At 32.2% G+C, this 11891-nt stretch overlaps 1 protein-coding gene across 10 annotated transcripts in view; it reads left to right on the top strand.

Annotated features, from left to right (window-relative positions):
• ADAM23 (ADAM metallopeptidase domain 23) overlaps positions 1–11891 on the top strand; it is a 197685-nt gene that overhangs the window by 94752 nt on the left and 91042 nt on the right. For all 10 annotated transcript variants that reach the window (XM_032278479.1, XM_032278481.1, XM_032278485.1 and 7 more), the window contains exons 7-9: positions 3329–3401; positions 4212–4285; positions 6043–6108. In XM_032278479.1, coding sequence (XP_032134370.1) covers positions 3329–3401; positions 4212–4285; positions 6043–6108 — 213 coding nt within the window. The remainder of the gene's footprint in view (positions 1–3328; positions 3402–4211; positions 4286–6042; positions 6109–11891) is intronic.

Below are 11891 nucleotides of genomic sequence, written 5' to 3'. Positions count from 1 at the left end.
ACACACACACACACACACACACACACACACACACACACACACACACAATGGAATATTACTCAGCCATAAAAAGAAATGAAATAATGGCATTCACAGCAACCTGGATGGAATTGGAGACTATTACTGTAGGTGAAGTAACCCAGGAGTGGAAAACAAACATTGTATGTTCTCAATCATATGCGGGAGCTAAACTAAGAGGATGCAAAGGCAAAGTCCGATACATTGGACTTTGGGGACTCAAGAGGATGGCAAGGGATGAAAGACTACACATATTTGGGTACAGTGTACATTGCTTGGGTAATGGGTGCACCAAAATCTCAGAAATCACCACTAAAGAATTTATTCATGTCACTCAACACCACCTGTTCTCCCAAAACCTATTGAAATTAGAAAAAAAAAGCTGTCATTTTTACTGTCATCTTTACAGAATTGTGTGACTATAAGAATGTACTTAACTTTTATGAACCTGAGAATCTGTGTTTTTTTTTTTTTTTTTTTTTTTTTGAGATAGAGTCTTGCTCTGTCACCAGGCTGGAAGGAATGCTGTGGTGGGATCCGAACTTGAGAATCTTTAGTGGGGAAATCTGTGGGCTGAACTATGATTACATTATAGAATACTTAGTTTTCTTTACAGATACAGAAGAAAATAATGTTTAGAGCACAAACCAGTGATTTAGACAAGAAATCATATACTCTAATAGTGTTAGAATAGAATAGAATACATTTGCGAATAGAATACAACCAAATTTAAAATTTGACGTATATTCAGTACATATTGTATTGAGGGCTTACTATAAGCTGGGTATTATTTTAGGTTCTGGGGATACTTTAGTGACAAAACAGGCAGAGACTGAGCCAAATGGGGCATACAGTCTATAGGGCAGACAGGGATACACAGAATGAATGAGTAATTACATATGGCATGTTAGATACATAGTATTTAGGTAGTGATACATATAGCTAAGTGTATACATGGTAAGGTGAAAAAGTGATAGGGGTACATGGTAAGGAGAACAGTGAAGCTAGAAAGCTAGAGAGTTAAATTTTTATATATACACTCTTCAGGGAAGGCCACCAAGAGAAGACAAGCTGTGAATGAAGAACTTAAGGAAATTAGAGCGCTGGAAGAACATTCTAGGAGATGAGCAAATACAAAGGCCTTGAGGCAGGAATGTGTCTAGGTTGTTCTAGAAACTTTGAAGAGCCTGACAAGGTTGAAGAGGAGTGAACAATGGGGAGAATGGTAGGAGATGAAAGTACTACCAATGGTAGGAGCTGAAGGCACTGGGAGATAACAGTACAGAAGTCAGATCAGTGAAAAGAACTGTAGCAGGAAAATAATATTTTGAGAGTGATAGAGTCAGAATATTATACTTATTTGATGGGGGAACAGAAAACATTTTTTATCTTTAGGGATTTCAAATTTAGATAAAATAAATTTTGAAACATCTAATAGTCATGTAGCCTACTGATAGTAAAAGCTGAACAAACTTATTTTCTTGGTTATGGCAATGTACATTTGAATATGGGATAGATTTCAAAGTTGAAGAAGAAAAGTTTGAAAAGGTTGATGTTTGAATAAACCTCTGTCATTTTTCAACTAGTAACTATAAAAATTATCAGATGATGAAGACAGCCCACTCAGATAAAAACATTTTGATTCAGTAAAATGTTTTTTTCTTACTCCAGTAAGGACAGGTAATCTGTGTACAGCAAAATTATTTGACTCATTCAGCAAAAACTCTGACTTTGATCTCTGGCTTTGATTAATGGCCCTGGTATCCTTAAAAAAATCCACAAAAAACAAAACATGGAATCCCAAATAATAACTATTTAAGCCTTAGAATTTTTTAAATGTATAAAATGAGGTAATTTTTAATGCATTCATAGTAAGGTGATTTTGTAGATTTGATGAACTAATAAATGTAGGTGGTAATGTCTATTAAACTGTAATAAGGATTTATAAATATAAACTATTGTTATCATAATATTAAAAGCATTGGGTTGACATTGTTTACTCATGATCATATTATTCAGGATCTGATTGTTACAGACAAATTGCCTTCTCTTTGCCTTCCTTCCTACTGCCTACTTTTTGTTCATGTAATGATTTGTCCTCATCCACACTATGGGTAGGGGAAAGGAATAGTGCTTGAAACTTAATTAGTTGGTTTTTTAAGTTGTGTTGCTGATCCCATTGTGAATTTTATTACTATCTTTTCACCTTTTATCAGAATTTAGAGCTTACTGTAATTAATTTTATTTTTATGTTTAATTTATTATTATTGATTTTAGTATGCTTTGTGAAATATGGGTGGAATATTTCTCATGAGAATTCATGTTTTCTCTCAATTAATAAATGAACAGCAAAACATTATAAGTCTCATGTAACCTTTTAAGAAGTTTCTTTATTATAATTTTTTCTGATTATAAAACTAACACATTATAGGAATAGTGATTATCAATTATCCTGTCCCCCAAAGATAACTTCTTGTCATGTTTCAGAGTATGTTCTTCCAGTTTTTCAATGATATAGTCCCACATATTTTAAAAAATAAATTGAATCATTATTTTGTAATATAATTTTAAGACAATGACATAGCTCTCTGAGCCTTAATATCTTTATTTGTAAAATAGGGATAAACCATGTGCTTTATGGGGTCTTGTGAGGAATAAATTAAGTAATGTGTACATTAACAGTACCTGGTACATACTATGCACTCAGTAATGGAAGCTAATAGTAATAAGAATAATGGTAGTAGACATACCTAAAAGTGTAATTTCTAGGGCAAAAAATATAAATGTTTTCACATTTGTTGATAGACCTTGCTAAATTCTCTCTCAAACTTTGCTACCAATTTCCTCTCACCAGCAAGGTGTGAGAGTGTGCTTTTTGCCTTGCAACTGTAATTAACTATAGATACCATAATTTTTAAAACTTCATCAGTTTTATGGTAAAAGTTGGTGCTTGATTTTTCTCAAAAAAATTTGCATGTTGAAGGGATATGAAAGCTTTCGGCATGTTTTTACATATTTATTGACCTTTTGTGTTATTTGTCAATTTTCCATTTGTAGCTTCGAAGCAAGCTAAAATTTAAGAATAACTATAATAACACTATGCTTTTATCTAAACTGGGGCAATTAGATGATACTCTTTTGTTTAAAACTAAGATTTCAATAAGACATATACCTTTCACTTTTGATAGGTAAAAGATTGACATATAAATATTCCCATTTTAGGAAGGACATTAGAGAAAGTTCTAACATTGTTTCATAGAGACTTGTTCACATCTTGCTTTCTAAATTGCCTACAATCATTTTGTTTCAGAAAAGCACAGGTCGACCACATATAATCCAGAAAACCTTGGCTGGACAGTATTCTAAGCAAATGAAGAATCTCAGTAAGTTTTAATTAAAATAGCGATTATATTTTATGTAGTAGGAGCTGTTACTTGGTGGAGCTCAGTAGATATACAGGCTTGTTGGAAGTGAAATTGGTCGGATGTATCTGGGGTGAACATCGTGGATCGGCACTGGAATGAATGGTGGCTCTCGTGTAAAGAAGCATGGAGAGTCACTTCCGATGCAAAGACTAAAACATGAAGCCTGTGAGTAAAGCTGCCTTGGGAACCAGAAAGTGTGGCCAAATTTAGTAGAGTGATTTACAGTGAGGCTTATCCTGAAATTTTCCTGGCAGTTTGCTGCTCTTGAGCCAGCTTGTATTGCCTCCCTCTCATGCTCTGCTCCAGACGCATCTTAAGTATGCTAATGTTGGCAGAAGCTTCTTTTGGATTGTTGGGGCATGTGATCTTATTTCTGTATATTACTGCCAAAAGTCCTTAATAATTTATGCGAAAGCTAATGCCATACATTATTTTGAATGCTAATGTCATACATTATTTTGAATGCTAAAATGAATTAGGCATAGTAGAATTCTCTCAAATTTTCAGATATTGTTAAGTGGTTGTATGTCACATAGACATCTTCTAAATGAATCTTGAACATTATGTTTTCATAATGTTTGGAACATAATTACAGTTGAACTATCTTTGTGGTCATGAGACTATGAAATATATGATGATCAGTGTGCTTTTTTTTCACCTTTAGTTTGACATATATTATCAGTACCGCTATTTCTTTATGTAATATTTTTAAACATACTACCATTGAAATAAGCATAAAATTTTGATGCTCATTTTTCTTTTACCCAGCTATGGAAAGCAGTGACCAGTGGCCCTTTCTATCTGAATTACAGTGGCTGAAAAGAAGGAAGAGAGCAGTAAATGTGAGTGTGCCATTGAGCCTCAGGTGGGGCTGTTTTACTCAGTGAAGTCATGTGCCTATCATCACACAGTATCTAAGTGTACTAAAACAGTTTAGATTTGGGGGACTGTTGTTTAAAAATGAAAACAATAAACAAAAAACCCTATGATATGAGCCTTATCAACACATTGCTTTTTATTCATCTCTTTCTGTTAGTGATTCAAACTGATTACGGTAGTCTCTGAACCCTGATGTCATCTAAAGAATATGTTGTTTTAGCTCTATTTTCAAAGTGTTTTCTGATGATAATTGTAGTGCATTTTATTTTCTATTTAAAGTACAGCAGACTTTTCTTTCTATATGGCTTATATAGCATCATATAAAACATTTCTGTTAATAAAAAAGTAGGGAGAGGAGTTAGGTTTTGAAATGTTGGCTAATCATGCTTATTTATGTTTCTTTCAAGTTAAAAACTTTGTTACACTAAATTTTAAAGCTGTATGTGTTTTTCAGAACACAATGAATTTATTTGACTATTAGCAGTATAGTTTTCTATAATGCAAAACAGTTTCTAAATAAAAATCACATAATTGTATAATCAGCTACATTGTATACTTCACATGTATTGATAAACGTATAGGGGCTTTGTAACTGAAATTATGTTTCTGGTCTTTTCATAATAGACTAGAAAGCTATAATGATGGGGACTGTTTAGTAATTACATGGTGAATGCTGTGACAGAATTAATTCCACAGCTTATAGATTACATGGTAATTTACTAGATAACTTAATGAGTAATTATAGTAGAAATTGCACATTTTAGATGATGTTTTGCTGAGTGTATTTTTTTGTGAAAAAAATAGACCACAGCCATCAAAAACTTAGTTCCAGGTTAAATTGTCTTCCCTTTTATGAAACTCTTTATTATGATAATTATGAACACATTTATTATGTATTATATAAATTGTCATTATAAGATCTCTTTTGGCTCATTCACGAAGATGTGGTTGGTAATAAGAAGTTTTACGATGGCTGCTGTTCTTTCACTACAGTTCACCCCATCAGATGTAAAGTGATGAATGACTATGTACATAAAAGAGCCACCATTATAATTTTCCAACTATGGAAAAGAAATAAAAGTCCAAATGAAGGCTAAAATACTTACTCTTAAAGGATTATCTAGTATAATGAAAATTTAGAAGACTTTAGAATATAATAATTGGCAATATTTGTTCCTTCAAAAAGTTGTGCAATTAAGAATTAGTATATTATTTTTAGAATTTCGCTCCAGTGAGTTAATGTTTCTATTTGAATACGTTGATATCTGTATCCGATATACCTGGAAGTAATTATAACTTATGCTTTTCTTATTAAATGAGTTTTACATAGATTTTCATTGAAGTTTTAAATAAATATGAATATTTTATCACATTTTAATGTGAAATTCAGATTCATTTGTTTTAACAGAATTATGCTATAATTTTTTTTCTAGAATATTTTTACATATAAAAACCATATACAAACAACATGGCTGTATTCTATGTAGATAAGTAAGTACTTTAATAATAAAATATGGTTATTTTCTAAATACTTGAATATGTACCCATATTTTATGATCACTTTTTTTTTGTTTCCCTGACCAAGTTTATTCTAAGGTATTTATAAAGTAGGCAGCAGAGTGTTGTTCTGAATTCAAAGTCTTATCTACACCTTAACAGTGAGCACTAGAGAGATTTTATGTCAATCGCCATTCTGACCATGTATTTTTATTTTCCATAGCCATCACGTGGTATATTTGAAGAAATGAAATATTTGGAACTTATGATTGTTAATGATCACAAAACGGTAAGAATATGGAGTAAGTGGGTTTTAGACCAGATAGCTTACTTAAGAAAGAATACATTTTACTTTACATTTAATCGTTATTCTTTACTTATTAACCCCAAGATATTCAGACGTATTTAGTGACTTGATTTATTTGTTGGTGTTGGAGACTCTGAGTTATATAGAATTTTCACAACTTTAAACTTTCCTTATGTTTAATAATGATTGTAATTAATAGATTTAGCTATGTGGCATCTTTTGTTTGTCTTTATTTAAAATTCTTATTTTCTACTTTTCTTCATCTATGTATTTGGTCACTGCTTTCTAATTTTATTTTATGCTTTTATAATGCTAATATGTTATTATTTCTTACTAATTAATTATGATTGTGGTAGATATAATTGTAGGAGGTAAACATATAAAATAAAGATTTATCTAAAATAGCATCTTTGATGATTTATCTTCTTTAAATATTGGAAAGATGAATAATCTTGTGTTACTTCTGTGGAAGTAAAATGTGTTTGAATATGTCATTTCAGTAACAAATTTAAAAGATATATGAAAAACATTCACTGTTACTCATTTTCCGCTCTTGAAGATACGATAGAAACCCTGTTAACTATACTTAACCATTTCCTTTATAACATTACTTGCCTGAAGCCCAGAAGTGTCTTGGTCAGTAGGCTGTATGCTAGTACACCCAATACTAGTGGTATGCTGGTAAATTTTAACACCTACCTCTCTTGATTTATAATGTTTGCTGATATCTGTGGTAAAAATACTCCCACCATAGCTGATTTCAAGCTATCAAAGAAAGATCACTGATGAGGAGTTTGGACAGGATGTATCTAGTTGGCTGTTGTAATCTGATGGGAGCTGGCTCAGACAACCACTGCTACACTCCCCAGACTGTTTAGGCCAGTTATAATCTCTGTTGTTGTTATGTGATTGAACTTTAAAAGCTATATACGCTAAGGTAAAAAGTACTTGTTTTTATCAAAATAAAATTGCATTTCCGAAAGACTGTATATAGATGAGAATCTTCTGGAAAATGCATAAAAGTCAGGTATTAGTGACAAACTCATGAAAGATTGGAATAAAAATTGAGATTGCTTTGCAGGTATCTTTAAGTCCTTGTTTTACTTTGAGGAAACCAAAATTAGATTAGCAAACTATGTGATGAGGTTGTGCTTCATGCCAAAATGACGTGAAATTCTAATTAGTAGACGCTACTCAGAGAAGGCCTTGAAACCATAAATTTAAAAAAATAGTATCTTAATTTATATTTAAACTTTTAAGTTTCTACTTTAATGGATGTTTTCCATTAACAGTTTGTGTTGAAAATAAAGTTTTCCAATAGAATACCTCTTACTTTTGTATGCAGATTTATTTTCTGTTCCAGTTGCCTTTAAATACATTGCTTGAGATGTTAGTAAGAAGCAGAATGTATCAGAACACATATAATTTAAGAGAGGTTCTCACAGGTGGAAAAGAAAGCCAGATGTGTAGGCAGTCATTTTAGACAATAAAGGCTGCAATATGAGTTTCTGAAGAACCTTAATTTGCTTGAAACCCCAAGATAGGTTTTTTATCTGAATTATTTTTGTTTATTGGAACATTGAAATTTTTTTCCCAGTTGATTCTCAATCTTGAGCATTGTGGCATGTTGGAAATTATGGCTTTTGAAGCCTAAGCTTTTTTCTAAAAGTATATGAATACTTTTAGAGCAGTGGAAATAATAATTAAGATGTATACAATGTCTTTGAATGCACAAAGTGTGTTCTCAAATAGCTGTTAATCTATAGAATCCATTCTCAAACCTTTACTTACAATTCCAAATCTCTTGTTCTATAATACTGTATCAGGAAAGTACATGAAGTTATCAATCAAAAGAGCAAATCTCAGTAACTGTGCAAAATAAGAAAGTTACTATTAACTGTTAATTACAATTAAACCATTATAATTTTTTGGTAATTTTTAAAACAATGTATTTTTAAAATTTAATTTGTATTCCTTCTCAATGGTAAACATTTAAATAATCTTGTTCTTATGAATAATAAAATAGCACACGTCTTAAAATATTGTTTTATATATAGAAAATTTCTACACACTGTCATACATTTTGTGATAAAGTTCCTTATTTAGGCTGTCAAATCTTTTAAGGGTAAATTTTGATAATTCATTTTATTATTGTTGTTATTATTTTGAGATAGGTTCTCATTCTGTCACCCCAGGCTGGAGTGCAGTGGTGCAATCTCAGCTCAGTGCCCTGGGCTCAAGTGATCCTCCCATTTCAGCCTCCTGAGTAGCTGGGACTATAGGCACATATAACCATACCTAGCTATTGTATTTTTTTTTGTAAAGACTGGATTTTGCCATATTGCCCAGGCTGGTGTTGAACTCCTGGACTCAAGCACTCCATCTGCCTCAACCTCCCAAAGTGCTGGGATTGCGGGCATGAATCACCATGCCCGGTCTATTATTATTATTATTAAATGGGTGAGAAGTTGGCATGATATGGTCATCTGTTTTTGAAACAAGAAAAAGGAATCATAATTTGTAGTGATAAATTTGGAGGAAATGGATATTCAAAGAGGAAACAAGACCGCATGCCGTGGCTGACACCTGTAATCACAGCATTTTGGGAGGACAAAGCAGGCAGATCACTTGAGGTCAGGAGTTGGAGACCAGTCTGGCCATCTCTACTAAAAAAAAAAATAATACAAAAAGTTAGCCAAGTGTGGTGGTATACACCTGTAATCCCAGCTACGCGGGAGGCTGAGACAGAATTACTTGAACCCAGGAGGTGGGGGTTGCACTGAGTCAAGATTGCACTACTGCACTCCAGCCTGGGCAACAGGGTGAGACTCTGTCTCAAAAACGGGGAGGGGGGAAGGAAAGCTTTTATTTTTGAATGGTAATAGTGCTTGAAATAGAAATTACCTAAGATTTCGACTATTTAAAAAAATAGTACTTCTCGGCTACTAGAACTAAATATATTCCTTTTGCTTTAAGACAGAGTTACATTCTAATCCATAATAATCCCAAATAAATATGTCATTTTATGACTTTTTTTTTTTTTGAGAGCTGAGAAAAACTTTTCGAAGTATGCTTTCTATGAGATGAAGTTTGTTTTTAAATGTGATTGTCGCTTCAGTAGTAAATCAGAACTTATTGGATCAAAGTACTTAAATTCATGTGTTGAAAGTCAAACTGAACTAGAATAATTAATACATTTATTTCTGAATATTTGGAGATTTGCTACTTGGCTTTAGGATAATCATCTCACTGAGAGTACTCATCTTAACAATCTTTATACTATATGATCCAGAATAGTTGTTTTGATAATTCTCACCTTTGGGTTGAAAATCAAATTCTAACCTTATTTTTTTTTTTCCAAAAGACAGTTTTCTTAAGGCTTGCATGTGTTCAGGAAGGAAAAGCAAATTTGCCAGTTTAAATAAAGATAGTTTTAAACTGATCAGAAAATGTGAAAGTAAGTTTTATCGTAAATGGTGATTGCACATTTTTCTTTATATGCAAAATTAGTTCTCATTCATGTAAGAAATAGAAACAGTCTGCCTACATTTGCATTCAAGCTTATCCCGTTAATTGAGAGTGATTTAACATTGGCTGCCTGAAAAAAAAATCTTATTTTGAATAGGTATCACATTATCAGTGGCTTTCCATTAGAAAAGAAAAATCCCTGAATTTGATAAAAGGCATTTTAGTACCTGGCTGGTGGAACCTCATTTGCAAGTAATTATACCCTTGATAAGAGTCTACAAACATGTCTTTAAGCAGCTTAAGTTAAAAATAAATATTAAAAACCTATTCTAATAGAAAATTGGTTGAGATTTTAAAGTGCATGAAAAGCAAATGTTTTGCTTAAGTTTTGCTACATTCTTAACTAGCATCAATAAATGTAAATATGTGCAGATAACTTAAATATTTTTCAACTAAAGCCTCACTTGGTTTTCCTTATTGAAAAATGACTACATTTTATATACACCTAACAAGTTATGAGTTCTCATGAATAATCGTGATTGGTTAGGAATATACATAAACGATTTAATAGGAATTGTTAACTGAACCAGCTTATCTCCTCTCTCAACCAAGAGACTAGAAGGATTTAAAAAATTCCAGCTGTGTGATCCTGAGTAAGTCATTTGGGGGTAATAAAACCCACCTCATAGAGTTGTGAGGAGCAAATATTTGTTTCAGGAGAAACACTTATAGTTCCTACTAAATCCTAGGTGTACAATTAAATGACACTTCAAGTTAACAAATCTAGTGGTCATTGTTCTGGCCTTGTCTGACTCTCTCAATAGTATTGGACACAGTTGATTACTCTCTTTTTTTGAAACATTTTATTTCATCTCTTGGCTTCTGTGACACAGTGACTCTCTCACCTCACTGGCTATTTCTTCCAAGTCTTGAAAATCTGACCTCTCAAATCATGTGAGTTCCCTGGGGCTTGGTTCAGGGCTCTCTTCTCTTTCTATACCTAAGTAACAACATCCGGTCTCAAGTCTTTAAGTGGTACCATGACTTTAAATTCATTACTCTATACTTTTAGCTCTAGCCTTCTAAGTTCTGTGCTCACATACGCAACTGCCTATTTGATATCTCTACTTCAGTATTTATTTGAATAGAATTTCTGAATCAGAACTCTTAGTTCCCTAGTCCTAAACTTCTCTTCTCCTAGCTTTTCTTATTGTTTTAAGTGGCACCACAGTCTCCCATCTATTCAAGTTCAAAACCTAGGAGTTATCTTTTAATTCTTCTCTTTCCTCACTTCCCACATCCTATACATCAGCCAGACATGGGAGTTCTGCCCTCGTGGTGGTTCTTGAATTCACTTTCTTCTCTCTGCAGTTGTTTAGCCTCCATTACCTCTTACTTGGACTATTGCAGTAGCTTCCTAACAGGTGTCTCTTCTTCCATTCTTGGCACTCTCTGATTTACTTAACAATGGCAGGCACAATAATTTTTCTAAAAAGAAAATCAGAGAATTGAAAATTACAAATATGAAATAAATTTTGTTTCATAATTTCAAAAACATATTTTGATAGACTTTTAAAAGACCTCATTTTATCAGTTTTTAAAACTTGAGATGTTTTAAAACTTGTTATGTTTTTCATGATCTTTATACTATAAAAAGAAATCTTAAAAAAGAACAAATTAATATTCAGAAGCAAAATAAAATTCATCTTAATAGGTGTGTAACACCACTGCATTAGAAGAATAGATATTAACTAATATTTTTCCTTTCAAGCCACAGTTCAGTGGCTCTAGAACATTTTCATCACCCCAAAGGAACTTAATATGTTTGCTTTTACTCTTAAGTGTATCTTGGAAATTTTTCAGCTTGTAGAATTTGCTAGGCAACTGGAAATGCTGAGCTATCTATAGAAACTTCTTTACGCCAAGTTTACAAATGTGTTAAAATGCATGCACATTTTTATATTAATAGGATGTTTTATGACCCAGTTATATGTACACATTACAGTTTACTTTAAAAGAACACAAATTCAGACAATTTGAGTCAGATTATGATGTATAGTGGTAGCAATAACATGAACAGTAACGGTAATACTGTACCAACAGTTATATATTAATGAATGCTATAATATTAACAGCACAATGTTAATTTATTAATTTAATCACTGTTTTCATTGTTATAAAAAATAAACACTAGATATGTAAACATTGAGATATATATTCTTTGTTTAAAAAACAGTCACAGAGATAGAATGAAATGAAGGGAATCTGACAAATTTATAGGATTCCATTGGGCAAAG

The sequence above is a fragment of the Sapajus apella genome, unplaced genomic scaffold (genome assembly GCF_009761245.1).
Source record: "Sapajus apella isolate SASKATOON/1434 unplaced genomic scaffold, GSC_monkey_1.0 scaffold10, whole genome shotgun sequence".
In the NCBI taxonomy this organism is placed as follows: domain Eukaryota; kingdom Metazoa; phylum Chordata; class Mammalia; order Primates; family Cebidae; genus Sapajus; species Sapajus apella.
The sequence above is the reverse complement of the archived record's forward strand: the minus strand, read 5'-3'. Positions and strand labels throughout refer to the sequence as shown.